This window comes from Pogoniulus pusillus, chromosome 15 (assembly GCF_015220805.1).
Source record: "Pogoniulus pusillus isolate bPogPus1 chromosome 15, bPogPus1.pri, whole genome shotgun sequence".
Classification (NCBI taxonomy): domain Eukaryota; kingdom Metazoa; phylum Chordata; class Aves; order Piciformes; family Lybiidae; genus Pogoniulus; species Pogoniulus pusillus.
This window is the reverse complement of record NC_087278.1, coordinates 20,895,149-20,916,055: the sequence shown is the minus strand read 5'-3', so window position 1 is coordinate 20,916,055 and position 20,907 is coordinate 20,895,149. Positions and strand designations below refer to the sequence as shown.

The window sequence follows — 20,907 nt, the reverse complement described above, 5'->3', positions numbered from 1 at the left end:
TTAGTGCCATGGTCTGGTTGCTTGGCTAGGACTGGGTGTTAGGTTGGACTGGATGAGCTTGGAGCTCTCTTCCAACCTGCTTGATTCTGTGATTCTGTGTAAATGCTCTGTCCACACTGACAGTTGACCCTATTATATGTTCACTTGACCTTTGAGGAGCCTCCTACATTTTTAATCTCTAATGGAGATAGGGTAAGAAGCTATGACTGAGACCAAAGTTCCATTGCAGTAGTTACTCTACACCAAAGAAAGAAAGATGTAAAAATAAGGAAGGTCTTTTCTTGGGCTGGAAAGATCTTAACACACAAGATTTAAAGTGGTTGTATCCCCAATTTTACATGGAATCCAAGACAGGAATTACACAACAGCTTAGAGGCAAGCTCAGACACCTCCAACCCCAAGAAGTGCTTTTACCCACAAAGTCCCATTTCACAGTATCACAGTATTATCAGGGTTGGAAGAGACCTCACAGATCATCAAGTCCAACCCTTTACCACAGAGCTCAAGGCCAGACCATGGCACCAAGTGCCACGTCCAATCCTGCCTTGAACAGCTCCAGGGACGACGACTCCACCACCTCCCCGGGCAGCCCATTCCAGTGTCCAATGACTCTCTCAGGGAAGAACTTTCTCCTCACCTCCAGCCTAAATTTCCCCTGGCACAGCTTGAGGCTGTGTCCTCTTGTTCTGGTGCTGGCCACCTGAGAGAAGAGAGCAACCTCCTCCTGGCCACAACCACCCCTCAGGTAGCTGTAGACAGCAATAAGGTCACCCCTGAGCCTCCTCTTCTCCAGGCTAACCAATCCCAGCTCCCTCAGCCTCTCCTCACAGGGCTGTGCTCAAGGCCTCTCCCCAGCCTCGTCGCCCTTCTCTGGACACACTCAAGCATCTCAATGTCCCTCCTAAACTGGGGGGCCTAGAACTGAACACAGTACTCAAGGTGTGGTCTAACCAGTGCAGAGTACAGGGGCAGAATGACCTCCCTGCTCCTGCTGACCACACCATTCCTGATGCAGGCCAGGATGCCACTGGCTCTCTTGGCCACCTAGGCACACTGCTGGCTCATGTTCAGGCAGGTATCAGTCAGCACCCCCAGATCCCTCTCTGTCTGGCTGCTCTGCAGCCACTCCGACCCTAGCCTGTATCTCTGCATGGGGTTGTTGTGGCCAAAGTGCAGCACCCTGCACTTGGAGGTATTGAACCCCATCCCCTTGGACTCTGCCCATCTGTCCAGGCAGTCAAGGTCCCACTGCAGAGCCCTTCTGCCCTCCAACCCAGCCACATCTGCCCCCAGCTTGGTGTCATCTGCAAACTTGCTGATGACTGACTCCATGCCCTCATCCAAATACATTTCCTATATTCTGAAAGAGCAAACAAGACTAAGACTCACTGTGCCTTGCATTCAGACTGGAAGAAGATCCTTACTTAGTATTCATTCCCGGGTCCTCGAAGAACAAGTGAGCCAGCTTAATGCTGCATTGTTCATTCCTAGTGCTCATCAGCAGAAAGCAGGCTCCCAGCTCACAGCCAGAAGGAAACACATAACAGTATTGCTGAGCCATAAGCTCTGCCAGTTGTTATGGGGCTGCAGAGAGAGGACCTAAGGGTATTACAGTGATGATGAACACCGTGGGGAAGAAGCTAGTTATTGTCTGGCTGCTGCTGGGGAAAATAGGACACATGCATGTATTATGGCACAAACCCATATGAAACAAGCCATTACCTACACTTAAATGTGGGAGAGGAGTCTCTTCTGAGGCAAAAATACCTAGTGTGGGGTTGCCCTGCAGCAAATAAACTCGGCAAATTCATCAGTGTGAAAAAGCTCCACGTATCACAAGGTTCTGGGCACAATGGACAAACCCAGATTTTCAGAAACAAATGGCTCCTAAAGAAGTCCCTTTTGGGATTCATTTCGTAACAGGTCTTTCCTTCTATTGTCCCTAAAGTTTAAGCCACTACACCAGATGAGCCAGGAAGGAATAGGGAGTTAGATTGGATGTTTGGAACAAGTTCTGCACCGTGAGAGTAGTGAACACTGAAAGAGGTTGCCCAGGCAGGTGGTTGAGGCCCCATCCCTGGAGATATTAAAGATGAGGCTGGATGGGGCTGTGGGCATCCTGCTCTAGTTGAGCATGTCTCTGTTGAGTGCAGAAGTGGTTGGATTGGATGACCTTCAGAGGTCACTTCCAACCCAGACCCTTCTATGATTCTTCAGTGGCAACAGCTGGGAACAGTTCCTCTGAGTTCCTTGTTAAATTTAACTACTTGAGTATGAGAGGGAGAAGCAGAAGATGGGACCAGACCTGAAGGAGCTGTGTTGCTGGAGGAAAGCAGCATGAACTGCCCCTCAGGATGGCCTCAGACCCATAGGAAGAGTCCTGATTGCCTTGTGGGAAACACTGGGCACTTTCTATGGGGGAAGCATCCCAAGGATTCTCACTTGTGCGAGGTGGCATGCGTGGGGCTGGGCTGAGGTCTGTGGTTCCACACTGACAAGCAGCTGGTGGCTGTGCTCTCCTGTCTGTAACTACTCTACATCCACATATGAACAGGTTGCCCAGGGAGGTGGTTGAGGCCCTATCCCTGGAGATATTCAAGGTGAGGCTGGAGAGGGCTCTGAGCTAATTGAGGATGCCGCTGCTGAGTACAGAGGGGGTTGGACTGGGTGAGCTTTGCAGGTCCCTACCGACCCAGACCATTCTGTGATTCTTTGATAAGGTTGGAATGCAAACTGAGATAAAAATTAAAGGTAGAGGTGACTTAGAACAGAGACTGGTACCATGGACCACATTACTGTAGTGGTTTTGCCGCTGGCTAGCAGCTGCCTCAGCTGTTCACCAAGCTCACTGAGGCTAAAAGGCTCCAACGAAAATCATTTCAGAACCTCTCTAATATTCACCCTTAGACTAAAGGGCAGTTTCTGCACCTGGCTGAGGTGCTGGGAAGATAGCCTGCAAAACCAGCTGTGCACCGTGGCTGGGAGCATCACTCCCTTAAAACACACATCTCCAAAGCAAAGGCAGAGGTTTTGCATGGAGAGAACGTCCACATCCTGTCCTCTCCAGGCGTTTGCTCCCTGCGGCTCCAGCGCCTCTCAGAGGCGTTTCCAGCTTCGCTCCTGTAATTGCTGCAGTGCTACAAGTGAGCAGAAGCTAAACATCAACAAGCTCAACCAGCACCCATGAGCAATGTCAGAGCAAGTATTGAGCTTAGACTAGCCCTACCTAGCCGGGGGGCCACACAGGCCCCCCGGCCTTTAGATCCCCTCCACCGTTCACCCGGTGATGCACCACAGGGACTCACCAGTGATGATGAGAGGAGGATCCCTCTGCCCAAATGGGCAAACTTGGGCTGCTGCCCCTCCTGGGGCTGATTATAAAGGGGAGTGGGCAGGGAGGGCAAAGTGGCCACACCTGGGGTGGGAGGAGACTCAACAGGACCCAGGTGTGGGTTTGGGGGATAAAAGGGGGAAATGGGGGGTGGGGTGAGAAAGTGGCAGGTATGATGGAAAAGGGGAGGTAGTGATGAAAGGAGGGAGATGGAGAGGAAAAGAGAAAGGTGGGGTAAAAGGATGGAGATAAGAAGAAAAGGGCCAATGGCTTTCTGGGGTAGGATGAGGGAGGTTATTCTGCCCCTGTACTCAGCACTGCTCAGGCCACACCTTGAGTGCTGTGTCCAGCTCTGGGCTCCTCAATTCAAGAGAGATGTTGAGGTGCTGGAAGGTGTCCAGAGAAGGATGACAAAGCTGGTGAGGGGCCTGGAACACAAACCCTATGAAGAGAGGCTGAGTGAGCTGGGTTCTTTAGCCTAGAGAAGAGGATGCCCAGGGGTGACCCCATTGCTGTCCACAACTACATGAAGGGAGGCTGTAGCCAAGTAGGGGTTGGTCTTTTCTCCCAGGCAACCACCAACAGAACAAGGGGACACAGTCCCCTTTTTGTGCCAAAACAGCCATGAAACCCTCTAAGGGACTTGCCCTTTTAGATGTCAGAGCAGCAGCAGTAGTTTCAGTCAGACAGTAAGCAAAGCACAAGCCAGTGCTAACAGATTCACCCACGCAGAGCAAGCCTAAATGCACAGCGAGTAAAAGGCAGCAGCTCTCTGGCCGGGCTCAGAGAGGTGCCCTGGGTGTGCTCAGTGGCACTGTGCTGCCCTGAGAACACAGCCGTGCTCCTTTCAAGCATGGCACCTCACATCCTCTCCAGGTTAGCTGTGACCCCAGCCCTGGCAAGGCAGCAGCAGCCTTTCTTGGCACAGCAGGCTGCCAGGCAAGAGGCAGCCCTGCAAGCCAGAGCTTAATGGAAGGGCGTTAACGCTAATTGAATCTGAGCAGCCATAGCCCCGCATCACTTTGCATTTTCTCATGTTAAAATGCAGCAGCCTTTGTTTGAGCACTCCTAATGGCTTCAGAAAATCTCTCCAGCCCTAACTGATGTTGTTTCTAAGGTGACATTCCCAAGCAGCCGAGCACAGGCACAAGGCTAAGTGCAGGGTTCTACACTTTGGCCACAACAACCTCAAGCAGTGCTACAGGCTGGGGACAGAGTGGCTGAGTGCAGCCAGGAAGAAAGGGACCTGGGGTTGCTGGCAGAGAGTAGCTGAAGATGAGGCAGCAGTGTGCCCAGGTGGGCAGGAGAGCCAATGGCATCCTGGCCTGGGTCAGGAGCAGTGTGGGCAGCAGGACAAGGGAGGTTCTTCTGCCCCTGGACTCAGCACTGCTCAGGCCACACCTTGAGTGCTGTGTCCAGTTCTGGGCTCCTCAATTTGCGAGGAACATGTGCAGAGAAGGGCAGCAAGGCTGGTGAGGGGCCTGGAGCACAGCCCTGTGAGGAAAAGCTGAAGGTGTTGAGCCTGGAGAAGAGGAGGCTCAGGGCAGAGCTCATTGCTGCCTACAACTACCTGAAGGGAGGCTGTAGCCAGGTGGGGTTGGTCTCTTCTGCCAGGCAACCAGAAACAGAAGAATGGGACACAGTCTCAAGTTGTGCCAGGGCAGGTCTAGGCTGGATGTTAGGAGGAAGTTGTTGGCAGAGAGAGTGATTTGCATTGGAATGGGCTGCTCAGGGAGGTGGTGGAGTCACCATCCCTGGAGGTGCTCAAGAAAAGCCTGGCTGGGGCACTTAGTGCCATGGTCTGGTTGACTGGCCAGGGCTGGGTGCTAGGTTGGACTGGCTGAGCTTGGAGGTCTCTTCCAACCTGGTTGATTGATTCTATGATTCTGTGGTTCTGTATGCAGAGTTCCAGGTCCCTGCATGAACAGAGCATAAGGGACCATTTCCACAGGCTTGTCCATTCTAAGGTTTCCTCTTTGCTTGATTCCTTTACTCTGCACATCTGCTATGAACCAGAGCCAGAGGAGAGTCAGAGAGTTGGACCTTTGGTCTGGTCCCATACAGCTGTTACCACGTTCCCTCAGTTTTAGAAATCAACCTGACCCCTCAGCAGTAGATGCAAACTTGGGAGAAGTTCCAATTTAGGACCTTGCTTTAGGAACGTTTTGTTTTGAGATGATTTGTATGAACACATTTGCTGTCTGGATCTGGCAGCAGCCCTACCATCAGGCCCAGCACTGCTGAGGATTTTGGGCCACCAGCCATCCAGCTTGGGGATTTACTCATCTTAACGTGTTTAGCTTTGTAAGCACAATGCAGTGGTTGCTGTTGTGCCTCCCGGCTGCTCTTCCATTTTTTATAACTCATTTTCTCTGCTAACCTACTTTTAATGCTTTCTTGCAAAGCTGTTTCCAGTCTTCTCTCTCTCCTCCCCTCCCTCCCCCTCCCCTACCCCAAACCAAAAGCACTGGGATAAAACTGCTCTGGGTGCTAAACACCAGCGGCTCGAACAGGCTCCAGCTTCTATATCCTGGCTTTGGAAATGATTGTTCCCACTAATCCTTTTGAGTGCACTCCCAACTCCATACATTCAAAGAGCTGTTGTCCCCCCCGCCCCCCCCATCACACAAGCACACCTAATTGCTTAACAATCAGAGATCGTGCATCAGCACATAGCACTTGCCAGTGCCAGGCAGTTCTCCAACCCTCAAGCCAACTGACTGTTTCAGAGCTATGCAGGGAGGTTCCTCCACCAATGCCACTGCCCTGCCCACCTTGTCCTCATCCCAGCTACCTGGAAAAGAACAGTTCCCTTCTATTCCAGCTCAGCCCTGCAGCCTGCCAGCCGATTCCCGGATCTCTTCAATTTGCTAGCATAAAGAAGAGAGTTTAATATAGGTTTGGTAAGACAGCTGAGTGATACATAATTTATGCTGCCCTGTAGCACAGGGAGCCCTGAAAGGCAGCTGAGAGGAAACAGGTTCAGGAAGCTTGCCATACAGCAACACAGAGTGCCAAAGGGGTAGAGAGTCAGGAGGAGAAGACTTTGAGAGCAGGGAAAAGGATGAGAGAAAAACAAGGAGAAAGGCAGGGGATGAGAAGAGACTGGAGAAGGAGAGAATAGGAGGAGGAGAGTGGAAGGAGAGAGGAGGAGCTGAATGGAAAATGCAGATGGGGGCAGATTAATAAGAGAGAAGCAGAAGTGTGGACAGGGAGAAGCAGAGAGCAGAGCATGCATGCTTGATGTGACAAGGAGGTCCCTGCAGGCTGCGAGTGCCGCAGCCGTCTGAGAAACGGAACCAACTGCCGTGTCAGCTGGAGGGCAAGGAGAGGCAGCCCAGCCCTCCTGGGGCTCTGCTGCCTCACGACTGCCCCTTGCTCCTGCACTCTGCTCCTCTGCTAGCCACTGCCAGGGCCCTGCCTGGCTTCCCTACTCACCTCCAGCTCTTAGGGCTTGCTGTTAGCCTCCTGCTCTTGTGTGGCCTCATTTTGTAAGGCTGTAGCTAAGAACATGAGGCCAGCTGGGCAAAGCAAGAGGCTCTGCTGGCAGGCTCACCTAACCACACTTTCATCCCTTCAGTAATAGCAGTGTCCTGCTTCAGCATTGCTTAGCTCAAGTAAGTGCTGTAGCGTGGTGACATCTCACCCCAAGAGAGCTCACCAAATCTGCTTGCAGCTATGACATGAGCCTCAGAAGGTGGATAAAGAAAAGAGAGAGTGGGAGTTTGGTGAGACTAGAAGAGTGTGGATAGTGTTTAGCAAGCACACAGGATTTGTGCCTGCCATTTGCTTAGGAGTCTCCTTATGAAGAGGCAGTGGCTCTTGGGCCATGGAAGTTACTTTTTGGTTGGAGAGCTTTCATCCAAACACTTGGTGCCAGTAGAGTCCTCTGTTACAGTGATCACTGACCTGTCACAGAAGTGTAGGAACACCCAAAAAAAAAGATCTCTATCACAGAACCAACCAGGTTGGAAGAGACCTCCAAGCTCAGCCACTCCAACCTAGCACCCAGCCATAGCCAATCAACCAGACCATGGCACTAAGTGCCTCATCCAGGCTTTGCTTCAACACCTCCAGCCACAGCGACTCCACCACCTCCCTGGGCAGCCCATTCCAATGCCAATCACTCTCTCTGCCAATAACTTCCTCCTAACATCCAGCCTAGACCTGCCCTGGCACAACTTGAGATTCTATCCCCTTCTTCTGTTGCTGCTTGCCTGGCAGAAGAGCCCAACCCCACCTGGCTACAGCCTCCCTGCAGGTAGCTGCAGGCAGCAATGAGCTCTGCCCTGAGCCTCCTCTTCTGCAGGCTGCACACCCCCAGCTCCCTCAGCCTCTCCTCACAGGGCTGTGCTCCAGGCCCCTCACCAGCTTTGGCGCCCTCCTGTGGACACCTTCCAGTACTGCAACTTCTCTCTTGAATTGAGGAGCCCTGAACTGGACACAGCACTCACGGTGTGGCCTGAGCAGTGCTGAGTCCTGGGGCAGAATAACCTCCCTTGTCCTGCTGGACACACTGCTCCTGAGCCAGGTCAGTTTTGGACATGGGGAGGGACTGAGGTATCCAGAAAACATTCCTGATTTGTTTTCTGGGATTTATCCAACACAGATTGAAGGCAACACAGCCATTTGGCTCTGAGCAGCACCCCCAGTGAGTAGAAGAGATGATTATATTCAAAGGATAAAACCCCAAGCACAACTGGAGTAGCCAGCAGTCTCTACAGAGGCCAAAGTGGGGGGGACTGGCCTTGCACACTCAGTTTCCCTTTCCCCCTGAAGCATCCATGACAAGATTTACTGTTCCTTTCATTCATGGAATGCAGCCAAGATGCTGACTGCTGTGCCAGCTGGAGAAAAACAGCCTTTGCCTTGCAGAGTTGGCCATAGAGCTGGTACTGCCCAAAGCATTTGCTGTGTGTCCCTCCTCTGGCACAAGTGTGCCCGTGCCCAGAGCCCCTGCTCTGCCTGCAAGCTGACACGCAGGGCTTTGGGAGGGAGCTGGTGGGCAGACTCCTGCCAATCGCTGCTGTTCCTGGTACCATCAGCCCTGCTGTCAGTGCCTAGGGATGGCACATAGGCTAGAAATAGTAAGTGGCTTGCTTCATCCCAGCTGAAGGGGTAAGGAATTGCAAGCAAAGAGGTGTCCTGCAAAAACAGAGCAGCTAATAACTGTACACTTAAAGCCAGAGGTATTGATTGAGAGCAGGCCTTTAATCTCTGCTTTCTGCACGTACAAAAGGAACTGTGCTCCCCTTGTACCTTGCAAGATGACTCTGTGTGCTTTCAACCTTCATTAACTGCTGTTTACAAAGGACTACTGAAGCTGCCAGCTGGCAAAATCTGTGGCAGCACAGCCTGGGTTTTCCCTGGTGCTGCTATTGTGTGTGCCCCCCTGCATGCAGCTGGCTGTGCGTGCCCCAATCAACCAGACCATGGCACTAAGTGCCCCAGCCAGGCTTTGCCTGGACACCTCCAGGGACAGCAACTCCTCCACCTCCCTGGGCAGCCCATTCCAATGCCAATCACTCTCTCTGCCAACTACTTCCTCCTAACATCCAGCCTAGACCTCCCCTGGCATAGCTTGAGACTGTGTCCCCTTCTTCTGTTGCTGCTTGCCTGGCAAAAGAGACCAACCCCACCTAGCTACATCCTCCCTTCAGGTAGTTGTAGACAGCAGTGAGGTCTGCCCTGAGCCTCCTCTGCTGCAGGCTGCACACCCCTGTTGGTGAGCCCTAAGAAACACCTGGTTTGTTAGTACTGTGTCCAGCTCTGGGCTCCTCAATTCAAGAGAGAAGTTGAGGTGCTGGAAGGTGTCCACAGGAGGGCGCCAAAGCTGGTGAGGGGCCTGGAGCACAGCCCTGTGAGGAGAGGCTGAGGGAGCTGGGGGTGTACAGCCTGCAGAAGAGGAGGCTCAGGGCAGAGCTCATTGCTGTCTCAAGTTGTGCAAGGGGAGGTCTAGGCTGGATGTTAGGAGGAAGTTGTTGGCAGAGAGAGTGATTGGCATTGGAATGGGCTGCCCAGGGAGGTGGTGGAGTTACCATGCCTGGAGGTGTTGAAGCAAAGCCTGGATGAGGCACTTAGTGCCATGGTCTGGTTGATTGACCAGGGCTGGGTGCTAGGTTGGAGTGGCTGAGCTTGGAGGTCTCTTCCAGCCTGGTTGTTTCCATGATTCTGTAGTGCCCCACTAAATGTGGCTTTTCCTTCCTGCTCCAGCATCTTGTCGCAGTCAGAAGCCAGCAAAAAGTGTTCCAAGGAGATAAAAAGCCCTGCCACAAACAGTCCTTTGAACATCTAACCCAAACAGAAGATCATTCTCTAATCCCCTTTGAGACTGAGGCCTGTCTGTGCCCTGAAGGAAGACAATCCAATATTCCTTGCAAAATCCTTGGCTCTGGATAATGGACATTATTGTATCTCTGGACAAACAAAAATAGCCAGGACGTGCCTGACCTTGCCAAGCTCTTCATCACCACAAGGATCTTGAGCCTTCTAACACCACGAGGCCAGAGAGGGAGGAAACTCTCAGCACGTTTCAAACATGCACCTTTGCCTCTTTCCCAGGCTTTCTAGAGCAGCCCTGTGCGGGGAGGGGGGGTGGGCAGTGGCCTGTGTGGCATGGCTGTGCCTGGCAGCTCAGCACTGCTCAGCTGCTGGAGTCCTGCAGCTGGCAAGGAACAATAACCTGCACCAGGACAGGCTGGGAGGTGACCTGCTGGAGGGCAGCCCTGTGGAGAGGGAACTGGGGGTGCTGGTGGGCAGCAAGTTCTGCATGGCACAGCAATGTACCCTGGGGACCAGGAAGGCCAATGGGGTCCTGGGGGCATTGAGAAGAGTGTGTCCAGCAGATGGAGGGAGGTTCTCCTGCCCCTCTACTCTGCCCTAGTGAGGCCCCATCTGGAATATTGCATCCAATTCTGGGGTCCCCCATTGAGGAGGGACAGGGATCTGCTGGAGAGAGTCCAAAGGAGGGCTACAGAGATGCTGAAGTGACTGGAGCAATGTGATGAGGAGAGCCCTGGGGCTGCTCTGTCTGGAGAGGAGAAGGCTGAGAGGGGATCTGAGCAATGTCTACCAATAGCTGAGGGCTGGGGGTCAGGAAGGAAAGGACAGGGACAGCCTCTGCTCACTTGTGCCCTGGCATAGGACAAGGGGCAAGGGATGCAAACTACAGCACAGGAAGTTCCACCTCAACATGAGGAAGAACTTCTTGCCTGTAAGAGTCCCAGAGCCCTGGCACAGGCTGCCCAAAGAGGTTGTGGAGTCTCCTTCTCTGGAGCCTTTCCAGCCCTGTCTGGATGTGTTCCTTTGCCACCTGCGCTGGATTCTCTGGTCCTGCTCTGGCAGGGGGTTGGACTGGAAGCTCTCCAGCTGTGCCTTCCAGCCCCTAGCATCCTGTGTGATGCCGTGTCTCTGCTGCCCCTGCAGGGCGTGAGTCCTCGCCTGCGGATCACCGGGCCGATGAACATCAACCACTACGCCACCAAGAAGAGCGTGGCCGAGAGCATGCTGGACGTGGCGCTCTTCATGGCCAACGTCACGCAGCTCAAGGCAGTGCTGGAGCAGGGCACTTCCTTCCAGTACTACACCACCCTCATCGTGCTCATCAGCATCTCCCTCTTCTTCCAGGTGGTGATTGGGATTATCCTCATCATCACTGGTAAGATGCACACTGATGTGCCTGCAGCCTCGCTGGGTACTGCAGGGGCAGGGCAGCCCGTGGCTGGGCTGGCATGGGGGTAATAAGCAGGGCTGTTGGAAGACAGCTTGAGGTGGGTGGTGGAGAGGGCTGTGCCACTGCTTTTCAAAGTGCTGGCTGGGTGTTAGCTCTGAGCACTGTTCTTCCTTCACTGGCCCACTGCTGAACGAATTCCTGTGGGCAGGAAGAGGGCTGCCCACCCTGCCACGTGTCCCTCCCTGCAGCTGCTGCAGTTACTGCCTTTCAGCTGTGCCTTTTGTCTTAGGCTAGGGCCTAACAGAACAAGTTAGGCAGAGGCTTTCTCTACATCATTCTCACATTTAACCTCCCTGGGCTGCAAGTGCTGTACAGACAGGACATTAACACCACACATCAGACAGGCTTGCTCCATCTGATACAACAGTTGCTGTATTTCAGCCTCCAACACATGCCTGATATTAAAAGTCTCCCCAAAAGTGACTTTCCCTGCATGTCCTAGGTGGATTTTGACTGAGAGCTGCCTTTTCCTGCAAATTCTAGGTGGATTTTGACTGAGCTGCCTTTCCCTGCATGTCCTAGGTGGTTTTTGACTGAGATCTGCCTTTCCCTGCATGTCCTAGGTGTTTTTTGACTCAGAGCTGCCTTTTCCTGCATATCCTAGGTAGATTTTAACTGAAAGCTGCCTTTTCCTGCATGTCCTAGGTGTTTTTTGACTGAGAGCTGCCTTTTCCTGCATATCCTAGGTAGATTTTTGACTGAGAGCTGTCTTTTCCTGCCTATCCTAGATGGGTTTTGACTGAGAGCTGTCTTTTCCTGCCTATCCTAGCTGGATTTTGACTGAGAGCTGCCTTTTCCTGCATATACTAGATGGTTTTTCACGTGAGACAAGGGGTCAGAGGCTACAGGAAATCCTGTGATGTGCTCTTTCCCCTACCCCACATATCACTGTCTTTGCTAGTGGTGGCCCCAGTATCTGGAGCCAGCTGTAAATAGGTGGACAGGGGCCTCCAGTTGAGGACAGGGATCCACAAGGCTGCCATTTGTATGGCTTACTGGCCACACAGCCCAGTCTGAACTGATCAATATCCATCTGATTCCATTTGTATGCTCAGACACCTTTTGGTCTGGAGGTAAGGAGGGCGTTAACAGCTGAGTCAGCACATACCCAGTGGGGCTGGGTGCCTACTGGAAGGAAGTGCCCTGCTCCCAACCCCAGTGCAGCATTGCTGACCTTGTTCCCCATGTCACCCAGCCTTCCCTGGCCATGCATTATGGCTGTGCAGTGTGGGGGGCATACGGCACATGCCTGGCTACATAAAGCAGTAATGTGACTGTTTGTCCTCCTGTGTCACCCTAGGATGAGCTGTGGCCCCTGTAAATGTCCTGGCACTATTCCACCAGGCCTGTGGCTGCAGTGCCCAAAGGCAGAGCAAGGCTCCCAGGGGTTGGGGATCTTGAAGCCAAGCTACAACTCTCCCTTCCTTTTTATTGCACAGCTCGTTTGAACCTGAATGATGTTGCAAAGCAGCCCCACCTGAATATACTCAACAATGCTGCCACAGCTCTCATCTTCATCACAGTCATCCTCAACATCTTCATCACAGCCTTTGGGGTGCAGAAGACTGGCCTTTACCCTAGGAATTTTCGACCTTATTAAGTCATGGGGCAATGGAGTCAGGTAAGAAAGGGCTCAGTTCTCATCTCTGCCAGCCCTGGAAGGGATTCAGTCTCAGAAAACATCAGTGCCAGGTTGTAGAGAAGGCAAAGCTCCACACATGAGCAGAGCTGCACACACGAGCAGTGCTGCACACACGAGCAGAGCTGCACACATGAGCAGAGCCAGGGGCATGTTGCTGTCCCACAAGCTTCTGGGGCCACTGAATGAATTCCCTCAAAGGAGGATGAGGAGGGGAAGGAATAAGATTTCTCCTGACTTGAGTTTTAAAGCAAGGACACCAAACATCCCAACTGCTAGGCTTTATCAGCAGCAAGTGGTTTGCACAAGGCTGCAGACTTCACCCTAGATGCAGATAGCAGCTGTGGATGAGATCTTGATTTAGGAATGATAATTGGGTGTGTTCTGGGAGGTATCCAGGGACAGCAGCATTCTCTCAGCAGAAGGAAAGGTAGTTCTGGCCAGGTGATGAAAGAGCTCTTCATAACAGCCAGGGAGGTTTAGTGGGAGCTGTTTTAACAACCTCTCATTTTCAAACGTCTGATGAATAAGGATCTAGCAAAATGGGCTTGGGTTGCCACGTCAGGTCAGGTAGGGAACGATGTGTTCTTAGGTCAAAAAGTGCCTCAGGTTAAGAAGCAAAGCTCACATCCCTTGCTTACATGACTGCAATATGTGAGCATAGTTTAAATGCAACGTAGTGGGGCAACAGCCTGCAAGGAAGCTTGATAGGTGCGGGAGGCTGCCTCGGGGTCTAGAGGGGAGAGCAGCACTCAGAGCTGCGGCTGTGGTGCCCAGGGAGCTGACACCGAGGAGACTGCTGCGACCTCACTGGCGTTTTTGTCACCCCTGCAGGACCTGAGCAACACGGCTGGCAGGAATAACTCTCCTCCTCTACATGTTCACCGACCTCGGCAGGAGCCCATCGACAGAGCTGAGTTAACCTTTCCAACGTGTGTGTGTGTGTGTGATGGTGTATCAGCACTTACCCTAATGCTTCTGCAGCCCCGAAGGGGTGGAAGCTTTGACTTGCAAAGCTAGAGAAAACTTTGCTAAAGAGGGCTGCAGGAGCTTCAAGGCACAGCTCTGCAAAGCTCATCTCTTCTTTCAGCTGCCTGCTCCTCACGCCCCACAGTTCATGTTATAGAGAAGTCTGGATGCTTTCCATGAGAAAATCCAGCTTTGTTGTCTAAAATGCTGCACTTAAAGCCAAGCTGCCTAACTGTTTACCTCCCAAATGCTGCTGCCATGGATTTCTCAGCCTGAAACCAAAAGTAGTTCTCATGGCAGGATAGAAAAGTGTGTGTGTGTCCATCTGGATGCAGCCAGCCCAAAGCTTTTCCTAGCTGCTGGAAGCTAAATAGGACCCAGCTAAGAAAACAAGTAGATCGTTCCAGCAATGCAAGGTTAACAATGGTCTGATGTCGGCAGCACGAACCTATCAGGAATGATGTCAGAGTAACCTAACAAGCTGTAGGAGAAAATCCAGCACCAATGTACACACACAGCACCTCCAGGCTCAGCACCATTGTACACACAGCACCCCCAGGTTCAGAACCATTATACTCACAGAGCACCTCCAGGCTCAGCACCATTGTACACACAGCACCCCCAGGTTCAGAACCATTATACACACAGAGCACCCCCAGGCTCAGCACCATTATACTCACAGAGCACCTCCAGGCTCAGCACCATTATACTCACAGAGCACCTCCAGGCTCAGCATCATATACACACACAGCATCTCCAGGCTCAATACCCTTATACTCACAGAGCACCCCCAGGCTCAGCACCATTATACTCACAGAGCACCTCCAGGCTCAGCATCATATACACACACAGCATCTCCAGGCTCAATACCCTTATACTCACAGAGCACCTCCAGGCTCAGCACCATTATACTCACAGAGCACCTCCAGGCTCAGCATCATATACACACACAGCATCTCCAGGCTCAATACCCTTATACTCACAGAGCACCCCCAGGCTCAGCACCATTATACTCACAGAGCACCTCCAGGCTCAGCATCATATACACACACAGCATCTCCAGGCTCAATACCCTTATACTCACAGAGCACCTCCAGGCTCAGCACCATTATACTCACAGAGCACCTCCAGGCTCAGCACCATTATACACACACAGCACCCCCAGGCTCAGCACCATTATACACACACAGCACCCCCAGGCTCAGCACCATTATACACACACAGCACCTCCAGGCTCAGCACCATTATACACACACAGCACCTCCAAGCTCAGCACCATTATACACACACAGCACCTCCAGGCTCAGCACCATTATACACACACAGCACCTCCAGGCTCATTGCCACTGTGAGCAGCGACAGGGGTACAGTGTGTGTGCGTTGCTTCCCTAAAAACATCACCAGAATCAGTTAGGGTCTCATCATTAAGGGCAATGGTTTAAAATGTATCATTTTTATACTGAAAGGGCTGGGAATCTTTTGGACTAGAAGAGTACCCTCAAAATGGATTCATGATTTTCCAGATTGGTTTGTTGGAGTAAAAAGTTTTCACTTCTAAATCTTGCAATGTTGTGGTAATGCTTTTAAAGGACCAAAAAAAGGGGAATTTCAGAGCCTGGTGTAAGCCTGTTTCACTAATTAAATGCTTTTCTGAGTGCTAAATGATTTTTTTTTAATTGGACAGCCCAATCAAGATGGAATTTTTGTTTTGCTCACTCTTGCCACTCCTAAGAAAAGTCTCCAAGAACTCTACATCATACAATCAAGCAGGCTGGAAGAGACCTCCAAGCTCAGCCACTCCAACCTAGCACCCAGCCCTGGCCAAGCAACCAGACCATGGCAATAAGTGCCCCAGCCAGGCTTGGCTTCAACGCCTCCAGGGATGGTGACTCCACCACCTCCCTGGGCAGCCCATTCCAATGCCAATCACTCTCTCTGCCAACAACTTCCTAACAACATCCAGCCTAGACCTTCCCTGGCACAACTTGAGATTCTGTCCCCTTGTTCTGTTGCTGCTTGCCTGGCAGAAGAGGCCAACCCCACCTGGCTACAGCCTCCCTTCAGGTAGTTGTAGAGAGCAATGAGGTCTGCCCTGAGCCTCCTCTGCTGCAGGCTGCACACCCCCAGCTCCCTCAGCCTCTCCTCAGAGCTGTGCTCCAGGCCCCTCCCCAGCCTTGCTGCCCTTCTCTGGACACCTACCAGCACTTCAACATCTCTCTTGAATTGAGGAGCTCATCCAGTCCAACCGCCTCTGCACTCAGCAGGGACATCCTCAACTACATCAGGTTGCCCACAGCCCTGTCCAGTCTAAGCTTCAATATCTTCCGGGATGAGGCCCAACCACCTCCTCAGGCAACCTGTTCCAGTGTTGCACTACCCTCATGGTGCAGGACCTGTTCCTAGCATCCAGTCTAAATCTGCTCTGCTCTAGTTTGCAGCCATTGCCCTTGTCCTGTCCCTGCAGAACTTTGCAGTCTCTCTGCCTCCTTCTTGTAGCGCCCTTCAGGCACTGGCTGGCTGTATTAGACCTCCCTAGAGTCTTCTCTCCAGGCTGAACACCCCCAGCTCCCTCAGCCTGTCTTTGTAGGAAAGGTGCTCCAGCCCTCTGATCATCTTGGTGGCGCTGCTATGGGCTCAGTCCATCAGCTCCATGTCCTTCTTGTGTTGAGAACACAGTACTGGGGGTGAGATCTCAGCAGAGCAGAGCAAAGTGGTAGAATCACCTCTCTGGATCTGCTGGCCACGCTGCTTTGGGTGCAGCCCAGGATGTGATTTGCCTTCTACAAGCTCACACTGCCTGAATTTAAGTGCACACTTACCAGAATTGAAATCAGCAAAGCAGACCACAGCATGGGAGCTGTCTGATGAGGTAGTGACTCATCCTCCACCTTGTCCAGGGAATGGCATGTCTGGAGTGACACCGAGCTTGTTGCTCATCTCAGTCCTTGGTTTCTGCTGAGGCCAACAGTAAACAGGGGTAAATGCTTCTAGGAAGCCTCCATTATCCTGTATTCCTCTAGAAAAAGGCTTCACTGGGGAGGCAGCAAAGACAGTCCTAGCCAGTGCAAACCCAGCAGCTAAGAGCTTTAAGCCACTACTGACCAGCTGGGTTCATAAAAAGGTTAAAAACTGTATCCTTTTGTGCAGATCCCAAATCCTGTGACTCACCTGCTTCACAGAGCAGGAGGCAAAGCAGGCAGCATTGATGACTTAATGTAAAGAGAAGGCGGGGGGGGGGGGGAAAGGTTCAACTGGGAAAGAAGTTATGAGGGGAATTTCATTACCAGATCTTAACTCCAGCGTCATTGTCTGGGAGAGATGCCACATCAGGTGGCAGGGAGGGCTCCTCATCATCCAGCCCAGGTGAGCAGACAACCAGCATCGGATTGGAATGCTGTTCCTCATCATCTTTAACAATAGTTTCTCATGATAATGGAGTCAGACTCATCAGGAGCCTTGGCTGCTTCCTTGGCTGCTTGGCCCTCTCCATATCTGACTCCCACTCCTGCCAAGCTTTTTATACTCAGTTGAATTTAAAACAAGGGCCAAATTTGAATCAAAATAAGGAGTCGCTGTGAAAGAGCTGAGCTCCCCTTCATGTAGACTGGGCCAAGAGCTGAGCTCAGGTCTTGGCTTGTGCTAGCACTGAGCCTACCTCCTCCTTGTGAGATCTCCTTCTCTGTGAGCACACTGCACTTGTGCTTTGCTGGGATGTGTCTCTGCTCCTGTGTTTCTACCTTGTTTCACATGATAAACCCAGGAAGACAGGAGAAAAATGGTTTTCATAGAACCACAGAATGACAGGGGCTGGAAGAGACCCCCAAAGCTCATCCAGCCCATCCCTCCTGCCAGAGCAGGGTCTCCTATGCCAGATCACACAGGAACACATGCAGGTGGGTTCTGAATATCTCCAGAGAAGGAGACTCCACAACCCCCCTGGGCAGCCTGTTCCAGTGCTCTGTCACCCTCACAGGGAAAAAAATCCTCCTTATGTTTAAATGAAGCTTCCTATGCCTCAGCTTCCACCCAGTGCCCCTTGTCCTGGCACTGGGCATCACCCAGCAGAGCCTGGATCCAGCTTCCTGCCACTCACCCTGCACATATTGATAACCATTGACAAAGTCACCTCTCAGGCTCCTCTTCTCCAAGCAGCACAGCCCCAGCTCCCTCAGGCTCTCCTCCTAACAGAGCTGTTCCATTCCCTTCAGCATCTTTGTGGCTCTGTGCTGCACTCTCTCAAGCAGTCCTAAGTCCCTCTTGAACTGGGGGCCCAGAACTGAACCTCTCAACCTACTATCCACACCCCTTTTAATACACCCCAGAATGGTTTTGTTGCATCCCACTTTCTGTAGCTCTAGAGGGGACCGAGAGAGGTTTTGCTCCTGGCTATTCTTGCTTGTTGTTCCTCCCACCCCCTCCTGCTGCAGAGCTCTTGTTTGCTTGGACACAGTGACCTGGCTCTCTAGTAACGTCTACACCTTTGGTTACGTGGAGCTAGAGGAGCAACACCTGGTTGCTAATTCCTGCTGCAGGGTGATGGAGCTGTGAGTAACAGACAGAACCAAGCTCTTGTAGGAAGACAATGTATTTGTAAAACATGGGGGGAGGAATCAGGTTATCCCCCAGCTCTAACAGCGGTGGCCCAGGAGTCATCTTGAAGGCACAGAGCCACTCTTAAGGCAGATCATTCAAAGGTACAATTCAGGTTTTTAACAGAAGGCATTGGTAGCTAAAAAGCAATCAGCTCCAGCTGTTCATAGGCAACGAGAAGAGCTGAGATGTTCATCCTGGGCAAAGGTTGAAGACGATGACAGAGCAAGTCATGTTGGATCGGAATAAACCCAGCCCTTCTTTATTCCCTTTGCTGACCTCTCAAACAAGTCTCAGCCCCACAATTCTGAGTCCTGAAGATGGAGTTGGCGTTTATGGACAGCCCCCCCACTGCTGTCCAACCTGTCTCTGGGGGCCCAGAGTCCCCAGCCTGGTCACAGCCTGCCTCAGAGGAAGGTGTCCCCTGCAGCATCTCCCCAGCTGGCCCCAGGCAGCAGTCTTCTCCTGTCTGCCTGCCCGATGCACAGGAAATTCCACACAACTGACTTCCTCCTGCCCCAGTGTCGGGATACAGCCAGGACGCACAAGAAGGCAGAGACCTGGGGCAAACTTCACTGCGAGCTCAGGCACAGCTCCTAAAGATATCTTGGTGACAAAAATGAGATCAGCTGTCAGGAGGAGTCAGCCTTCTGGCCATGGTGAAGACACATTCCCTCTTGCTGCTGGGAGCTCTACTGGTCCCAGAAAGCATCCCTGCGCACAGAGGCAGTGCACCCTGTGCAAGGCTGCCGGCAGCAGCTGATCAGCATCTGCGGTGGCCTCACTGCTGCCCTGTCTGGCCATGCCTTTGCGCTGCACGGCTGTGGCACCACCTGCCCCTGCCATGCTCCCAGCTTCTCCACTCCTCAGCTTTGCAGCCACTCATCTCCCTACAATTGGTAGTGGGCTCTGAGCATGTGGGCTGGAAGACAGCTTTTGTCTCCATGTGCTCTCTCCGAGCTCCTCCAGGGAGGCTGCCAACGAGCATTGATCATGTTAACTGCTAATTACTGCAATGTCATAGAATCATAGAATCAACCAGGTTGGAAGAGACCTCTAAGATCATCCAGTCCAAACTATCACCAGTGCCTAACACCAACTAAGGATCCCCACCGCTTTAGGAGGGGAAGGACATTTGCAATGGCAGCTTTGGCAGTGGGGATGGCAGCCGTCAGGAATCTGGACTGAAACCCACTAACTCCTTTACATTTCCACCCAGGAGTCCTCTTGAGGTAAGAGCTCTGCCTGTCACCAGCCTGGGTCACAAGGCTTGAAGGGAGGAGCACAGGCTTGGCTGAAGCACGGGGGTGAAGTGCTCAGATTCTGCTGCCAGCCTCCTTCCGAACGCACTCTCTGCCAGCTCCTCTCGCTGGTGAGGCAGAGGGACTGCCTGTACCATTCCAGCCCTGTGAGTTACACCCAGCTCTTGCCGGGGTCTGCAGATGAATGCCGGCTGGCAGCTCAAGGTGCTGCGGGTCACACCTAAGCTGGCAGTGGCCGCAGGTGGTACAACCCAACCCTCCCCGCCTTGCACCGCCGCACCCACCAGCTCCCCACGGCACGGCAGGGCTTGGTGCCGCTCCCTGCCGGGCGAGGCCAAACGGCTGCGTCCTGCTAACGCCTTCCTGCGTCCCGGCGCTCAGCCTCCCCACCAGCCTCTCCCCATTCCACAGGGATTGCGTGAGGCAGCCAGCCCGGGCAGGCTGCGGAGGCACAGCCCCAGCGCCCCAGAGCAGCTCCGCTGCAGCCTGGCAGGGCTGTGCCTGCGTCTGCAGGCAGCACAGGTCCCGACACGCCGGGGCGGGCCTGGCGCTGCCCGCTCCGGGCAGGAGCAGGGCTGGCTGCAGGGGCAGTCACTGGGCTCCGGCCTCCTAAACACCTCCGACACATGAGAAAGCGAAACAACACAACAGTGCAGCCTGCTGTCAGCCTCTCAGCTCTCACCCCCGCCCTCGCGTCTCAGTTCTGAAGTCTCTGCTGAGACACCAACGCTCGCCCTCAGTAAAAGCCTGCTCTGGCTTGGCCAGAAGGCTGTGGCTGCCTCCTCTGAGGTCATCAGTGTGCACCCTGAGAAGGGCTCTGCCTGCACACACAGCTGCCTGAGTGCCTCTCCCCAGTGCCGCACACCGCAACGCTCTGAAATCTGATCATCCACTCCTAACGCTGTCACTCACAAACCCCAGGCTGAGGCACGCAGATGATCTGACCAGATCTCTGTCTCCAGTGCCTCCACCTGAACGTTCAGCTTTGCGCTGCAACAGTGGAGCCTGATGGACTTGTCAAGCGTCACAGGACCGCTAACGAGTGAATGTCCCTTCTGAACCGGCAGCCACTCCATCGGCGTGAAAGGCAAACGGCTCTAGAACCAAGCCAGCACTGCCTGTATCCTGCACACCTCTGTTACTTCTCCCAGCTCCCAGCAGAGCTGGGCACCACCAGCACCATCCTGTCATGCTCTCCCCTCAGGCTTGAGGCCTTTTCAGGATGGCATGGGGGATCTGAAGCTGCAGTGCAGAGCAGCGAGTGTGCTGCCATTCCTGGCTTTCTGTGCTCCTGTAAAGTGGATACCAATCCCCTGTAACACCAGGCCAGCTATGGACGGGGGCCATTTCAATGCTCACACAGACCTGCCCATGCTCTCTCCTG

At 52.9% G+C, this 20,907-nt stretch overlaps 1 protein-coding gene across 2 annotated transcripts in view; it reads left to right on the top strand.

The window, feature by feature from the left end:
* The window catches only part of NINJ2 (ninjurin 2), a 63,068-nt gene extending 47,735 nt beyond the window's left edge, over window positions 1-15,333 (top strand). For both annotated transcript variants that reach the window (XM_064155681.1, XM_064155680.1), the window contains exons 2-4: window positions 10,757-10,988; window positions 12,503-12,684; window positions 13,537-15,333. In XM_064155681.1, coding sequence (XP_064011751.1) covers window positions 10,790-10,988; window positions 12,503-12,663 — 360 coding nt within the window. In that variant the 5' untranslated portion in view covers window positions 10,757-10,789 and the 3' untranslated portion in view covers window positions 12,664-12,684; window positions 13,537-15,333. The remainder of the gene's footprint in view (window positions 1-10,756; window positions 10,989-12,502; window positions 12,685-13,536) is intronic.
* The last annotated feature ends 5,574 nt before the right edge of the window (window positions 15,334-20,907 follow it).